The sequence below is a fragment of the Pristiophorus japonicus genome, chromosome 12 (genome assembly GCF_044704955.1).
Source record: "Pristiophorus japonicus isolate sPriJap1 chromosome 12, sPriJap1.hap1, whole genome shotgun sequence".
NCBI lineage: Eukaryota > Metazoa > Chordata > Chondrichthyes > Pristiophoridae > Pristiophorus > Pristiophorus japonicus.
Window position 1 is genome coordinate 178,121,652 of NC_091988.1, and position 17,913 is coordinate 178,139,564.

Sequence of the window (17,913 nt, forward strand, 5' to 3'; positions counted from 1 at the left end):
TTAACCATCTGGCTCTTGCAGAGCAGGCAACTCAGCTTCATCTGAACATAATCAAATTTCAATCATTAAAATACTACAAGATTACCAGACCCCAGAGAGACAGATATGGAAGATCTCTGCACAGCCACCAGTACTAATGGACAGAATCAGCTGCATATCCTAATATGGAGGATGCTGACATTTTGCTGGAACATATGCCCTATTAGTATAACATTAATGCCCAGAGCTGAACAAGAAAATGGCACAGTATCAGTTTCCAGCTGCAAAGCCCAAGTTGAAGACTACAAAATCTGCATGTGGTGACTTGAAGTTCAGTCTGCAATTACAACGTAAATTCGGCATGAAGTCTTTTTGGCTGAATTTATCTTGCCTCTTTTGCACTGATGCACAGTGGTTTGGGGGTCCGTGGCGACAGGAATGTGGCAGTGTAACTCAATAGTCTGTCAAATGTCCTTAAACCGTGGAGTGATTTTAAACCAGGTGAGGGAACAATTAAAAACCACCCAGCGTGGTCCTTTTGTTTTAAACATAAAATGTTGTCAGGACCCAACTGAAATGTTGACTCTGCAGCCTGAATGGGAAGCGGCTTCCTTCCAGGCCGCTCAGATTGTGGCCAGAAGAGGCCCCAAAAAGTTAACACAAATGAGTTAAAATGTTTTCCTTGTGAGCCCAGGAGGAGAAGTGCTTCTTCGCTCCCCTCGCCTCCCTTGCTGCAACCCTCGCCTACCCACTGCCTGCCCAACAACCCTCCCGACCCACTGCCTGCCCAACAACCCTCCCGACCCACTGCCTGCCCAACAACCCTCCCGACCCACTGCCTGCCCAACAACCCTCGCCTACCCACTGCCTGCCCAACAACCCTCGCCTACCCACTGCCTGCCCAACAACCCTCCCGACCCACTGCCTGCCCAACAACCCTCCCGACCCACTGCCTGCCCAACAACCCTCGCCTACCCACTGCCTGCCCAACAACCCTCCCGACCCACTGCCTGCCCAACAACCCTCGCCTACCCACTACCTGCCCAACAACCCTCGCCTACCCAACAACCCTCCCGACCCAGACTGCACGACTGTCACGGGTCAACCTCAGCAGCTGATTCCACCACTAACCCGGTCGTGGTTGGTGGCCTCCCGGATACATGACTTTCCGCCAGTTGGCCAGTGGCATTTAATTGAAGCCCAGGGGTTAAAATACCCCGGGCCTCATTTCTGGAGCAGCGGGTGAGTTTTTAAAACTCACACTGGTGCTCACCTGCCAAAAACTGGGCCGGAGTTAAAATCAGTGCCTTTGAGAACTCAAAACAATATGGCTCTGTGGAAGGAGTATTGCATTTCTTGTGTTAAATAAGAAAAGGCGGGAGAACTGCAAATTAAAGCACCATCACATTTCTACATCACAGTAACATCAAACAGTCAGAATATAAAGTAATGGAAATGTCAGATGTTAAGGACAATGCATTAAAAATACTTTGCTGTATAAAACTTTGCTACATAGCAGTTACCTTCAATCATAATTCATTGTGTGCTTTGGGATGTTGTGATGACGTGCAGTAGTGCTATACAGATGCAAGTTCTTTTGTTCTTATCCTTACAATAAGCCTATGCAGCACAAAGCTTTAGCTTTAATACAACATCGACACCTACCTTCTCGAATAAAGCATTTCAAAGGGCATTATCTTGAATTCTGGATTCTTGCTTCACTTTAGATCCAGACCGCTGACATTGGGGGGGGAAGGGGGGGGGGAGGGTTAGACCCCTGCTGAGAGGGAGGGGGGAGGTTATTCCACTGCTGAGGTGGGGGGGGGTGGGGGGTGGGTGGTTATACCCCTGCTGCGAGGGAGGGGGGGGGGGGCGGTTCTACTCCCGCTGAGAGGATATGCTAATGAACATCAAGCACTGCTGCTATCATGTAAACTTGATGGGAACTCGATTCAATTTAGAATTACAGCTTCTAGATTGGGGTGTGCACAGAATAACCGTGTGACACTCAATGAGAGCAGTCAGACATGTCATACATGACCTCTCACCTAATGTTGGTGCACACATCCACTTTAGTTAAATGTCAGGCAGTTGGGTACTATGCTGGGCACAGGACTTTTATACTATGGCCGTGAGACACACAGGGGAATACGCATAACATTCAATGCATTTCTGACTGTTGCTTTTTTTTTTAATTCAAATTTTTATTGAAAAGGCGTAAAGTTTATCTGCTTTTTATCGATACCACCTTTGCCTTCCACTGGAACTTGGTGAGGTTTTGTAAAGATAAAAGGCAAGGGATGCACTGAGGAATGCAACGCTTTGCTAATTCAGGAAACCAATATCAGCATTTACTACTTCCGGGTCAGGATTCAAACTCAAGCCCCAAATTGTAAAAGCTAAACAACCTAGGATCAAGTTAAACATTCTTTCATTTTTTTTCCCAATCTACCTGTTCTATTTTAGGAACAGAGTCAGCTGTTTGGCACATCAACTCTTCAATGTATTTTTCACTGTATAAACCAGTGAGTGGTGATGACATTTTGGGAACGGTCTGGAATAGAGTAATGAGCTCAACGGAGTAAGGTAGACAGATTAACATCCGTGGATAGTCACTATCCTGGGGCGTTTCGCTGATCTCGTTATTTCCACTGTGCTGGTCAGTTGAGCTCCTTCCCACCTCAGGAATCAGACACTTCTCCAAGCCAATCCCTGGTGAAGTCATGAAGAGTTATTGTAAAAGCAAAACTATTCCTCAGGCATTAGTCTTGTGGTGCTTGGTACCAGTCTTAAATCGAAGGCTGCACAACATTCACTTTGACGGTCGTATGTTCCACGGGCTTGTGGCAGAAAAAAGTGGCTTCACCACAACTGAGAAACAAATCTTGCTGGTGCTATGAACAAACATTGTGCCAGTATGCCTACTGAAGAGGGCCCACAAGCCCTTAGGGACATCCCCGGGAGCCAGAAGAGTAAGTCTGAGGGGACATCAGTATTTGCCATGGCCAATGTTCCTCCTATGGCCGCACACCAATCAGGGGGTCCCGTGCAGGCTGCTCACCAGCTGCTGCTGATAGATATCGCGCATGCACGGCTGCGCAGCAAATTTAAAGGGGCCACACACTTAGACTGCAAATTAGAGGGAACATTGGCCACGGCCCTTGTAAACTGCTACCCAGACAAAGTAAGACAAGCCACAGTTAGTCACCCTTATGTGCAACATTACTGTACCAACATGCATCTCTATGCTGACAGACTTACTATATCGATGTGCGCTCCTGTAGTTACCCTGTAAACGAAACATGCTAAGTGCACTAATACCGGTATATAAAGCAGTGTTTGAATTAAAAGAGACAGCTAACAATTCCAAAGGGTATTAAAGTTATAAAAATTTAAAGTCGTTTTAATATTCAAATCTTTTGAGTGATGCTCAAACAGTGAATTTCCCTATTTAAAAAAAAGGTACAATACTGAGCTTACAGGAATTTCAAACATTTGATCAGTCAATGGGTTGAAATCCTAAGTATATTTTGAGGGTGCATCATGTTCTGGTTTTCTCTCCTGGTCCCCTTCACCTCCTGCAGCCAATAGAGTGGCCCAAAGATGTTCTTCTACATTTCCACCAATGCCTGTTCTGTGGTGACTGGCAGGAAGGACACAATGGCCCAGTGAGCATTTCAACCTCTAACCGTCTCTCTCTCTCTCTCTTGCTGTGGGGAAGTCCCTGGCTTCTGCTGAATGGCTCATTTAGTAAGCCAACAATGTCGATTTTTCAAAGAGTATAGTCAGATGTGCTTTTTTAAAAATTCTCTCCGTTCAAATAATGACTTTGCCAAGCCTCAACGTTATCACCGAAGCAGGAAAAAAAATCTCTTCAAAATAAAACGCAAGTCAGAAAGATGTAAATGAGATAAAGTATGTGAAAGCTTTCAGAGAACAACCCCTCATGGGGTTAGTTAAGATTATCAAAATTGCACTGAATTGAGCCAGGAAGTGGTGTTAATCAGGCATGTTTTGTTAGAATAGTGCACCGAGCCAGAATGGGTGTTGGACTGGAAAGTTCGAGGAAGTTCCATTGATTTGCAGCCTGTTTATTAAACACAGGAGATTTCCTTTAAACTGCAAAGGCCATTTCCTGCCACAAAAACAATTCAGTGTTGCTTCCAACCTGATCACTGCTTGAGGCGACAATTAGATAACTTTTGTTTCAAAAGAGGGGAATATTATAAACATCCTCTTGTTGTAGTTTTCTTATTTTCTACTCCAATGACAGTACTGTCTGTCCCATGGTTGCTGCTTTAAACAATGCTGTTTGGAGAAAGTAATTCCACAAGTAAACACCAGTCTGTGCACAGAAATTATATCACACTCATTACAATGAGCTGAATATTCTACTGGCATATAGTAAAGGCTGGTGATAAAAGTCATTGGACATCTAGGGCCCAAGTTTCCACACGATAAAAAATGGGCGCCCCTCCGAGCTGGGCGCCCGTTTTTCGCACCTAAAACGGCGCTGGAAAAAAAACTCGCGATTCTGGAGAGCCCTGCAGCTCCTTGTCTGTTTGGCGCGCGCCCGGGGGGGGCGGAGCCTACACTCACGTCGATTTTGTAAGTGGGAGGGGGCGGGTACTATTTAAATTAGTTTTTTTCCTGCCGGCAACGCTGCGCGTGCGCGTTGAAGCGTTCGCGCACGCGCAGTGTGAAGGAAACATTGGCACTCGGCCATTTTTGTAGCTCTTTGTAGCTGTTTAATTTTTGAACATTTTTTAATAAAAGCACATTGCCATCAGCACCGAGGCTTCCCTTCTCACTGCCTCCTTCCCGCCCGCCGTCTGGAACGGCTTCCTCCTCCCCCCCCTGCCGTCGGGAACGAACGAACGAACTTGAGGCTGCCTGAAGCACTTTCACACAGGTAGGAAGATGGTTTATTTAATCTTTTCTTTGCTTATAAATGTTTATTCAGGTTGGATTTATTTGTATAATATTTGTAGAAGTAGAAATAAGGATTTATTGTAGAATTTAATGACTTCCCTTCCCCCCACCTCGTTCTGGACGCCTAATTTGTAACCTGCGCCTGATTTTTTAATGTGTAGAAAAGTTTTTTCAGTTCTACAAAAATCTTCACTTGCTCCATTCTAAGTTAGTTTGGAGTACGTTTTCACTGTGGAAACTTTGAAATCAGGCGTCAGTGGCCGGACACGCCCCCTTTTGAAGAAAAAATTCTGTTCCAAAGTAGAACTGTTCTACCTGACTAGAACTGCAGAAAAAAAAATGTGGAGAATTGCGATTTCTAAGATAGTCCGTTCTCCACCAGTTGCTCCTAAAAATCAGGCGCAAATCATGTGGAAACTTGGGCCCTTAATGTGGTCCTGTGACAATTTTCCTTTCACTACGTTAACGGGGATGTTAAATGAGTTAACCTCTCAAATAAAATGTTGCATACATGAGGGAGAAGTGACTGGAAGGATAAGGGGGTAGGATGGACGAGGTCATTAGAGTGGGAGGAAACTCATGGAGTATAAACACTGGCATTCACCAGCTGAATAGCCTGTTTCTACGATTATTAAAATCGGGCCACCACCAGGGAAATGATGTCCAGCACAAGTTAAGTGGTGGGAAAGAAGTGGATAAGCCCCCCATTCTATTTTAACTGCCCCCTTGCCTAGTTTCCATCATAGTGTAATAGCCACAACGCTGGATAAAATGTCTGATTTTCTTTTAAAGTGAAATTATTCCAGTTATTATTTTTTTTTAAGTTACAGACATTCTGACTCCAGTGTTAACAAGGTATTTTCTGTTGGTGGGGAAGGCTCTCTGTACATTACAAAATTACTAGCTTTTTTCAGTTTAAAAAAAATTGTTGGACTGAATTTATATACAAGCCAATCAGCTGGAACATATTTGCGTAGAAGAAATGTATCTATAACCGGAAATGCATTCATGAGTACCATTTTTATATTGAAAGTAATAGATTATATAGAATAATCAAGAAACATTTGTGTTCGTACAGTAGCACAGGATACTGCAGTATGAACACATGACAACAGAGTGGCAGGATGTAAATTTAACTTCTCCTAACCCTTCTCACACTCTCTTGATCTCCCAGTGTCATCTGCACTACGACAAGTATCCCTGAGCAGGCATCAAGCCTGTTGTAAAAGGGAAGGGGTTGGAACAAAAGCAGAGACAGGGAGTTTTGTTTTGGATTGTACTTCTAAATCTACTGACAGGTGGCCAAAAGCAACACTGGTGGAGGGTGGAGAGTTGGCTACCAGACTTGCCCAATTGGACATGGGGAGGTACATGCCGAAGGGACCAGCAAAGGAAAAAAAAAATCGGAGGGGTCGAGAGCAAGTAATGGGCACAAAGAGAAGGGAGTGCAGCTGCTCAAAAATGAAGCAATGCTCAAGTTATGCAGCATACAAATTAGGCTTTACAGTGCATTGTGATATCCAAGAATTTCAACCAGAAGGAAAAAAAAAAAGAGTATGAAACATATGCCTTTTGGATCTCACTCAGTCACGGAGAAGGCTCATTCATTTTTGCATACCAACAGGTCATATAAACAAGAGCTGTGTTGTAACAATAGGACTCATCTGCATAGAAGGTGGCACTAAATGTACAACCTGCTCGTGGTCCTGTGTGCCACCAGGCAAGGGGCAATGTTCAATTTGGTAATGCGTAACGTACTTCATTCACTGGGATTTTCCTGTCTTTTTTTCCTCTGTTGCAACCCAGGAAATCCTGCATTGCTGGCAATGCAAGGGAAATTTAAACATGGCATTTTGTTTTACTCCTGCTGAATAACAATCCTTTTGCACATTATGCCACAAATGTTACATTAGTTTCAACAAACGTTGATAAAAATGTTGTATTTCTATTGCATGGATGAAGTGATGGAAAACATATTCTTAAACTGTATATGATGAGAAAGAAATTCATTGCAAGAGGTTAGACTGTATACGGGAGGGATGGGGAGGGGAGCAGGATATTTTATGGTAACATATAATCTGAGAAATAAATGTATAGTTAATTCCGGATTAATGCGTGCCTGATCCAAGCATCATATTTCAATTCGCTAAATTGTTTTCCATTTACTCTTGCAATAACAAATTTCTGACCAAAGTCGAAGATTTTTTCCAACCATCAGTTTCTAAAGTTCAACATAACAAGTTACTGTTGACAGTGTGATCCCACAAATGCTTAATGCATTTGGACTCAATTCATCCCTTTGCTATTTTAACTCATTCATTTTAAGTAGGATCACATCTCTGTTTAAATAGCAGGGACAGAAATTTGGTACAGCAAGTTAAGGATATGCATGAAAACATTGCCAGCAGTAACTTCCACAATTGTATTGTGATATTTAAACTGCAGGCAGTAGCACTATTTTCTAAACCTTATCACTTGACATCCTAGAATTTTTGGTCATTTTTCGACAGACTGAATTGTTGATTGACTATTTATAAAGACTGTGGTCGAAGGGTTTGCAATTGGTTATTTTTATCTGCTGTTTACAGAATCCAGAGTTAAACCATACAATTACATGGCAAACCAATCATGTGTTTGTCAGGAATTGACTGCACTGCTAGTCCTGTGACTTACATCACAAAGCTTGTATTCTTGATCAGCTCCGCTGGGCAGACCACATTGTCCGCATGCCAGACACGAGACTCCCAAAGCAAGCGCTCTACTCGGCTCCGCTGGGCAGGCCACATAGTTCGCATGCCAGACACGAGACTCCCAAAGCAAGCGCTTTACTCGGAACTCGTTCATGACAAACAAGCCAAAGGCAGGCACAGGAAAGGTTACAAGGACACCCTTAAAGCCTCCCTGATAAAATGCGACATCCCCACTTACACCTTGGAGTCCCTGGCCAAAGACCGCCCTAAGTGGAGGAAGTGCATCCGGGAGGGCGCTGAGCGCCTCGAGTATCGTCGCCGAGAGCGTGCAGAAATCAAGCACAGGCACCGGAAAGAGCGTGCGGCAAACCAGACACCCCACCCATACCCTCAACGACTATCTGTCCAACCTGTGACAGGGACTGTGGCTCTCGTATTGGACTGTCCAGCCACCTAAGGACACATTTTAAGAGTGGAAGCAAGTCTTCCGCGATTCCGAGGGACTGCCTATGATGATGATGTATTCTGTACTCAATTTGTTGATGTAAAGATGAATGGAAGACAAGTATACTAGAAACTCACCAAATAAATATTTACAAATGATAAAAGTCCCGTTAAATAAACAATATATACCGAAGGATTATTAAGTTGGAGAAACAGAAGAGAATGTGCTGAAGTAGTACAGAAGTGATAGAAAGGCACAGAAGGGAGACAGAGAGGCAGAGTGGATTGAGGAGATAGAGAAAAGAGGAGAAAGGACAGGAGAGGGGGAAGAGAAAAGAGGGAGGGAGGAAAAATAAAATATAAGGGAGGGATGTGAGAAAGAGAAGACAAGGCTGAGAAAGAGAACAGAAAGAGAATGAGAAAAAACAATGATGAGCGAGAGAGGTGAGGAAACAGAGAGCGAGAGGAACACAGAGGGAGAGATGAGAGAGACAAACATAACTTATATTTATAGAACGCCTTTAACATCCCAAGGGATGATGATGATAGAGAAATGCAGACACCGAAGGGAAGGAGTTGAGCGAATAGAAGAAAAAGGATGAGATAGTGACACACACGGAAAAGAGGAGTGAGACACACACAGAACGGAATGACAAAGTTGTTTTTCAGACTTACTAGTATCAGTGCCTTTAGTCATGGGGGCATGAGAGGCTAAGAATATTTTGGTGGAATTGGTTGGAAAAAAAATTGAATCATTTTTTTTATTTGTTTTGATTGTTAAGGATGACAAGTTGCATGAATGATCTGCAAGAAAACAGCTTATAAACACAAGAGTAAAATCCATTTTTGCCTCAGGATTTTGCTCCAACAAAATTAGATGTACAAGTCATTGAAAGTAGGCATGCAGGTACAGCAGGTAGTTAAGAAAGCAAATGGCATGTTGGCCTTCATGGCGAGAGGATTTGAGTATAGGAGCAGGGAGGTTTTGCTGCAGTTGCACAGGGCCTTGGTGAGACCACACCTTGAGTATTGTGTGCAGTTTTGGTCTCCTAATCTGAGGAAGGACATTCTTGCTATTGATGGAATGCAGCGAAGGTTCACCAGACTGATTCCCGGGATGGCAGGACTGACATATGAAGAAAGACTGGATCGACTAGGCTTATATTCACTGGAATTTAGAAGAATGAGAGGGGATCTCAAAGAAGCATATAAAATTCTGACGGAATGGAACAGGTTAGATGCAGGAAGAATGTTCCCGATGTTGGAGATGTCCAGAACCAGTCTAAGGATAAGAGGTAAGCCATATAGGACCGAGGTGAGGAGAAACTTTTTCACGCGGAGAATTGTGAACCTGTGGAATTCTCTACCACAAAGTTGTTGAGTCCAGTTCGTTTGATATATTGAAAAGGGAGTTAGATGTGGCTAAAGGGATCAGGGGGTATGGAGAGAAGGCAGGAGTGGGGTATGGAAGTTGCATGATCAGCTATGATCATATTGAATGGTGGTGCAGGCTCGAAGGGCCGAATGGCCTACTGCTGCCCTATTTTCTATGTTTCTAAAACCCTGTGTAATCTCAATTGGAACAGGCAGATCCAGCCTTGGTTTAATTTCTCATCTAAGGAATAGCACCTCCAAGAATACAGCAGTGCTACAATATTGCCATGGTGTATCAATCCAGAATACTTACTCAACTAAAGAAAACAAGTTCCAAGTCTCTATGCAGCAGACACCAAGATCACATCTTGTTATAATTAAACTGCTACCTGATCATGAGAAACTGACCCTTCTTATTTGGCTCATGAAAAGAAGATTGCAGCACAGTCATGTTGAGGTGCAATAAACAGTCCACTTAAATGGTTGAGATTAAGCATGCTTTCATGCAAGGCTGTGTGTAACTGCAGCTCCAGCCCATAGCAGCTGTAGCCCTTGTTATGCCCATAAGGCGAGAGTGTTTTTTTTTATAAAAGTGAAGATCTTTTTGTTAGTGCTATGGAATGAAATGGCAAGATGGTGCCCAGTGTGATTGGCACTGCATCGTGAGCAGGACAAGGGTGGCCCACTGTAATCCCCATGATCATCAGCTGGTAATTTCAGCTTTACAACATCTAGATGAAGCTCTGCTCTGAGAAGGGGAAGACAAATAAAAGGGAGAGTTAAGGTAATCTGCCGAGAATAATTAAACATTGGGGGCGATTTTCAACCGCCTACCAGTTTGCTGCCTGAAAAACGGGCTTGTAACAATGGACAGTGAGGGCGGGTGCACCTTGGGTGCCCAAGGCCTGCCTGATTTTGTTTTCAAAATAGAATCAGGCAAGCCTGTAAATGTGCTCACAACATTCCTGCTGGGGAGAATTCTGAGGTGCTAGGAGGACTGCTCTTCCTGATCCGACAAAAATACTGCAACTCACTGGTGGTCGCAGTGTGGAGCCTCATTGACCATCAGCGCACATTGAAAATTCACCCGCACACTGCACATGACTTTCTGACCAATCATTTTAATGGTCAGAAAATCGTGGGCAACACACACTCGAATTTCTGATATGTGCTTTTTCTCCCCCCCATGGGAGAAATGGTCTTGTCATTATTTATATAGAATAGTTGTAAACATGCTGTTTATAAAGCGAAGATGCAAAGTTGCAGCCAGAATCCAATTCATACCAAGGTAACCATGGCTACATTCTTTTGATATATTTTGATTACATTGTAACATCGTATGCATATTTTAGTGAACTGCCTTATAATTTTTATTTATATTGGACATATGCAACATGATTCTGCATCCATTCATCCTTCAATAGACTATAATTTAGGACAACAAATGCTACAGATGCCTGTACTGCCTCAATGATGGCTATTCTCTTCCTAAGATATTATTAGTCAAGAGACCAGTGGTCAAGTCGAAGTGCCAGTGGAAAAATTGCAGCACTTTTAAAAAAAAAATCATTCATGGGATGTGGGCGTCGCTGGCAAGGCCAGTATTTATTGCCCATCCCCAATTGCCCTCGAGAAAATGGCGGTGAGCCGCCTTTATGAACCACTGCAATCCATGAGGTGAAGGTTCTTCCACACTGCTGATAGGGAGGGAGTTCCAGGATTTTGACCCAGCAATGATGAAGGAACAGTGGTATATTTCCAAGTCAGGATAGTGTGTGACTTGGACTTTAAATACGAAATGAGCAGTTTTACAACAGACAGGAGTAAAATCTGCGGCTAGTAATCACCCTGCAAGGGCTTATAAACACCTTGATACATTATGCATGATGTGTGAACATAAATGAAAGAGGAACCTGCTGCTAAATGCATGAAAGATAAAAACCAACGGTCAGGTACCCAGGAGGGAAAAAAAACACTTGCCTCTAAAGGATTAAAGATATTGTATTTAAGAGCTATAATCCTCCATTTTTTTGATTTTATGACTCAGGCTTCTTGTTTAAATTAAAAGCTCCTGGAAAAAAATTATGCAGCCTATGTAAGATACAGAAAATTCTAAAATAAATAAGGACGAGACTGCTGCCATTGGCACGGAAGTAGTTGCGCATGCGTAGTTCCGCATGCGTAGTTCCAGTGGTTGGTTTGGTTTGGTTTGTTCTCCCACAGATTAGTGAGAAAGGAGTGGGTGGAAATTTCAGATATTCAGTCTGTGATATGACTTGAAGGTGATATTAGGATGTTATCAGCTTGCAAGAGTTTTATTCTAATCTCACAGAGTGTGTATATCGCTATCGGGTCCTCCGTCTGTTGTGGTTTGCACACGCGCCTGGTGAACAGAATGCAGGCGCAGGAGGTTGGGAATTAATCGGCTGGGAAAAGGATCACTGAAAAAGAGAGAGTAGAGTCAGTGCGGAGAGAGAGCGCGAGCAACGCTCGACAAAGAGACTGGGGAGGACAACGGGAGGGAGGGCAGAGAAAGAACGCGCGAAGGGAGAGAGTGGCAGTGGTGTGATTTATTCATCAGAATGAACTGTTAAAAACTTCCAGTACAGTTTAATGAGGATGTTGTCGGATTGAGAGTTTTATGTTACTCTCGCCGAGTGTGTTTATTGCTCTCGGGTCCTCCGTCTGTTACTCTCGCCGAGTGTGTTTATTGCTCTCGGGTCCTCCATCTGTTACTCGCGCAGAGTGTGTTTATTGCTCTCGGGTCCTCCATCTGTTACTCTCGCCGAGTGTGTTTATTGCTCTCGGGTCCTCCGTCTGTTGTGGGGACTGTTACTTTTTTTAATTTGGGGCCTGACATTTATGAGCAGCTTCTGGTGTCTTCCTGTTCATTGGTAGCAGTCACTCCGATAAACAATGGGGGCAGAGTCCCTCGAGTAAGATGCAAAACTGTTTCCGTCATTCTGAATCCTCATTACCCACTAGAACCACAAACTGTTCAAATTTTATTCAGCGCTACGACAGACTCCATTCTGAATTCGGCTGAAAGGTCTTGACCAAATACATTCCAGGGACTGTCGGAGGATAACTGTTGCCATCAATGATTAGTTGACAAAATGTTTTTATTTGGTGGCTTTCACCAAAGGCTTAAAATATGGTGGAAGAGGAAAAACAGGTACAAGCTGAATTATCGATGTTAGCTGGAAAGTTAGTACAGTAAAACGACTCCTGATACTTGAGTAAGTTTGTTATTGTAGGTTGAACCTCCCTTATCCGGAACCCTCAGGACCTGGTCTGTTCTGGATAAGGGATTTTTCCGGACGAGGGGTGGTCACATTAAATTGGATGGTACAGGTCCTGAGCAAGGGGATATCGGGGCTTAAAGATCATGGGGGGGGGGGGGGGGGGGCGTCGGCGGTGGATCGCAGGGTCAGGCCAGTGATTGCGGGAGTCGGCAGCAAGGAAGGACTTCAATTTGTTCATGTCGGAGTTCTGTGCATGCGCCACCCGGTGGCTGGGAATGGTTCTGGACGAGGGGTGGTACTGGTTGAGGGAGTTCTGGATAAAGGAGGTTCAACCTGTATTTGTTTTAGCATTATAGTGCAAGAGCTGAAAACTGATAAAACAACCATTTTTCTGGGCATGCCAGCAGTCAAAAGGATAGTAATACTTACGTTAATTAATGTTAAATGTATAATTACAGCCATTAGATCATAAATGATGAATATACATGGTCATCAGCCCAAGTTGTAAACATGTTTCCTTCTGGTTTCCCAAGCCTAACCAGCAGTACTTACACAAATGCTATCAGTGGATGGCATGAAATGAGGAGGATATGTGGACTTAAGCTTCTTTTTTAAATTTTTAGTTGGATCATGAATTAGCAGAAATCCTATCAGTCAACAATAGCAGAGAAAAGCCATGGGGAGCATCTACTCTTGCAGCATTTAAAAAGAGCTGGTACTTTTTAAATATAGAATTACATAGAATATACAACACAAACATGCATTCAGCCCAACTGCACCACATCGAGCCTCCTCCCATCCTTCCTGATCTAACTATCAGCATAACCCTCTATTCCCTTCCCTCTCTCATGCGTATCTAGCTTCCCCTTAAATGCATTTAATTCTAATAGTCGGGTTCTATTATATGTAAAATGGACATTATCAGGCAGATTCTACAAAATCACAGTCCTAGTGGGAGGCCTCGCTTATTGGAATGCACATTGGGATAGAAAATATTGGATTAAAGATCATGGGGAACGCGCCGGTGATTTCCCAATACACGTGCCCAGAGGGCAAGACCCCAAGCAGTGGGATTTTGAAAAAAATCAGTCTGTACAGGTCTATATGATCATGTGCTGCATTTCAAAATGTCCTGTGTCAACAAAGAACAGCGTTACCTCTTTCATTTTGTCCACTTCACTCTGCAACACCTGCTTGGTGACGTCCATTTCAATTAGCGTCTGCCGAAGATCTTCATTTTCTCCTTCTAGCTTTATTCTTTTCTTCTCTATAGCTTCCAGTTCATTGTGAAGCCTTACAGACACGTCTTTTGAAACCTGTATAGAAAGTCAATACAGTATTCAGAACATGCACTGGCATCCTGCCTTTTAAAAAAAAATAATGCCTCATAAAGCCACACTTGTTTATTGCAGAGCAATTAGTCTTAAACCCTTCGAGCCCCCTAATTGAATTTCATGAGGCATGCTGTCAATGCAGGCATTTTTGAAGTTCTCATACACATACTGAAATTATTTGTTCCAAAAGGTTCATTCGAAGGATTTTTATTCTAATGCCAAAAACTTGTTGGAAAGGTGTGTTGTTGCATTTAAATAGCACTACAAAGATATGCATTTAAAAATTTATTTCAGGGAGACATTGAGAACTTCATGACATCATTCAAAATCATTCTAACTACGTGAGTTGGCCAAGCTGAGTGGCATGTTTGACATGTAAAGAATCAGACCCATGCCATACTGATCTTTCACATGTTCCATCCTAAGATATGATGGACCAACAGTCATTCCTGCTGCACCATCCAGCAGTCACCAGCTAAACCCTTATGCTACTCAAACACTCTGTTATGCTGGTCAGTTCTTACTCTCTCTGGTCACTGGAACGTTTTGAGGTAGAAATGTGCTCTGTGTCAGTGGAGACAGAAGGCATTGCTCATTTCCTCTTGTGGAGCATAAATTTAGCTGCCACAGAGAAATCCAGACTGAACCACCGTAACCACCCACTTGAAATGGGGTGGGGTAATTAGGAAGCTGGGAAAGTCTGCAATTAGAATAGGATGATAAAACGTGGCAAGAAATCGGTCACATGCACAGAAGTTAAAGTAAACAATACCAGTAAAGTCTAGCAATTCTAGTGAGTTTCAAAAGGTTTTGGGTGGTAATATTGAAAATCAGGATCAAAGTCAAACTAAGTTGGGCTCTGTTCCTAGAAAATGTAATGTACAAGACTTCTGCAATGCTCTGTACACTGACATCCTTTTTAAGAGTTAAATGGAGCAATAAACTGTACAGGTACTGTATCAGACCATTGTAAAAGCAGATGAACATTGTGATTTGATCCTGTTAACATTTCAGATATATCGTTTTGTGTCAACTCAACAAAGTTAAGTTATGAGTAATAGAAGATCATCCAGCTCATACCATCCTTAAGCTGAAGTAATGCATTGGAAGTTGTATCTTCAAATAATGGAAGTGCTGAGCCACCACAGTTCCATGCGGAGTTGGTCGAACTAAAAAAAAAACCTTCTATGACCAGTAAATGATGCATCGCATGGCCAAGGGCCGAATGATGACATATGCACTCAAGTTGAAACATTAACGATTGTACAGAAAGTGTTCCTTTCATCATGCAATATGCAGAAAGTCACATATCAATACCAGTAACTGTAGTAAATGAAATGCCGTTGTGAAAACCTCACTAATTTCTAGCGTGGAATTATGAAACTGGAAAATGAACCAGCTCTTTTCCGATATATAAATGATTGTGCTTGCCAAAACTCATAAAATTGTACAACACATCCTTGATCCTCCAAGTTGCATTTTGGCTTCAGATTTTAGATGTTATTTCATTGGTATTATTGATAGACACGTCTATTGTTTTCCACAACTACACAATCTCATCTGCAATCAGTCGGCTAGCCTGAAACATTCCAAAATAATCTAAAATATACAGCTGAATGACTTGCAAAAAAAGTAATGGATCAGTGTGCTGGAATGGATACCTAGGCCCCAAGTTTCCAAACGCGGTGAAAAAGGCGCACCTCAGAGCTGGGCGCCTGTTTTTCGCGCCGAAAACAGCGCCGGAAATAAAATGCGGTATTCTCGAGCTCGATGTCTGCTTGGCGCGGCGCACAGGGGGCGGAGCCTACCACTCGCGCCGATTTTGTAAGTAGGAGGGGGCGGGTACAATTTAAATGAGGCTTCTTGGTGCCGGCAACCCTGCGCGTGCGCGTTGGAGCGTTCACGTATGCGCAGTCTGAAGTAAACATCGGCACTCGGCCATTTTTAAAAGTGCTGCAGAAAAAGTGAAGATTTGTTTCTTGGACCCCTGCAAAGGCTTGTATTTTAATTTTCTTGATATTTCTGTGTGTGAGGGAGTGCTTTTAGCAGCACTGCTGAATAAATCACCTGCTGAAATCAGTGAGTTCAGCTTTTCACTGCTAAACTTGCAGAACCGGTGCCTGCAAATTAAGGACTGTGTGTTTGGAGAAATAAAAGTGCCAATTCAACTTTGCAATGGATCAACTTCCACCAAGAACAAAGAATTTCTTGCATGAGGAAGCAAACCATTGCATAATATGTGGTGCACCCATTCTGCAAATTTAAATATAAAGATGTCGATGTGGCTGCCTCTCCCTGTCCAAATGGCCTCAGTCAGTCCCCCTCACAGCTCGAAGGCTGCTGTTGCTCCCGACCAGCCACTGACGCCGCTGCAATCCCATGGCCGAATGGCCTCAAGTCCGTCCGGGTGCTGCATCTTTGCGGGGAATGAAGGCCTGCCTCAAGCACCGCAGCTCAGCTCGAAGGCTGCTTGCTGCCTGCCCCTGCCGTCGAAAGACACTGACGCCACACCGCTGCCTGAAAGGCCTGCCTGAAGCACTTTCACACAGGTAGGAACATGGTTTATTTAATCTTTTCTTTGCTTATAAATTTTTATTCAGGTTGGATTTATTTGTATAATATTTGTATAAGTATAACTAAGGATTGATTGTAGAATTTAATGACTTCCCTTCCCCCCACCCCCCTCCACCTCGTTCCCTACGCCTAATTTGTAACCAGCGCCTGATTTTTTAAAGTGTAGACTAGGTTTTTTTCAAGCGTACAAAAATCTTCACTTGCTCCATTCTAAGTTAGTTTGGAGTACGTTTTCACTGTGGAAACTTTCAAATCAGACGTCAGTGGCCGGACATGCCCCCTTTTGAAAAAAAAATTCTGTTCCAAAGTGAAACTGTTCTACCTGACTAGAACTACAGAAAACTAAATGTGGAGAATTCCGATTTCTAAGATACTCCGTTCTACACCAGTTGCTCCTAAAAATCACGAGCAAATCATGTGGAAACTTGGGGCCCTAGTCTCCAGCATCAAACCAGACAGAGCGGCAATCGTCTCCACTTGAAAGTTTATGAATGCCTTAAAGCTGAGTGACACTGTGTTTGAAAGCTAACCCTTCACCTCTAATAAATCAAGATGTTTGTAGGTCTGATGCTGTGTTGCAAAAAGAAATGCAGGTATTATATTTTGCATTCTCTCCCAACACATTTTGTGCTTATGGCAAAGAGGCAGTTTCCATGAGCAGACCTATCAACCAGAGTAATTGAATAGGTCTTTTTCAAGGTCTGATAATCCGCATATGGTAACATTTAAAACACTATTTCTAGCCTCAAACTACTTTGGATTTAATTTACGCTCCACCCTACCTCACCTCACAGGAGTTGACTTCAAAGTTATGGCTGAAACTTGAAAAGATTCCATGGCATATAATTTTAATTCGGTCTAGAGCTCTAAACACCATAGATTGAAAATGCATGTCATTCATGTCTAACACCACATAATACAGATTTGATAAAGAAGTCATAATAGTTCTTAATACAGTTTGATTGTTTCATCCTAAAGTTTTGCAGATTATCAAACTGTATTAAGAGCTATTACTTATTGGTAGAGTGGTTTGATCTTTGTTTTCTAAGTAATGCGCCCCCATTATATTTTGCTCTGTATCAGTGCTTGTGTGTGAATAAACCTATTGATTTCAGTTTGGGTACTTGGGTTTAATAATGTGGTATTTACCACCTTTCAAAGGGAAATGGGATGAAATGATGGGCATCCAATGTGATCTCCAGTATAACTAGGGAATAACTGTTAACCCACGGCATGCTATCCCATTTATGGCATGGGCAATGGCGCAGATTTTTAGTTCATAAGAAACTTGTTTTACTTCAACTCATAGGTTCCCTAAATGCAGTAATTGTGTTTTAACAT

General features: G+C 42.9%; 1 protein-coding gene across 2 annotated transcripts in view; it reads right to left on the minus strand.

Annotated features, from left to right (window-relative positions):
- The window catches only part of mtcl2 (microtubule crosslinking factor 2), a 76,382-nt gene that overhangs the window by 45,179 nt on the left and 13,290 nt on the right, over nucleotides 1-17,913 (minus strand). For both annotated transcript variants that reach the window (XM_070896214.1, XM_070896213.1), the window contains exon 3: nucleotides 13,822-13,980. In XM_070896214.1, the coding sequence (XP_070752315.1) occupies nucleotides 13,822-13,980 (159 nt within the window). The remainder of the gene's footprint in view (nucleotides 1-13,821; nucleotides 13,981-17,913) is intronic.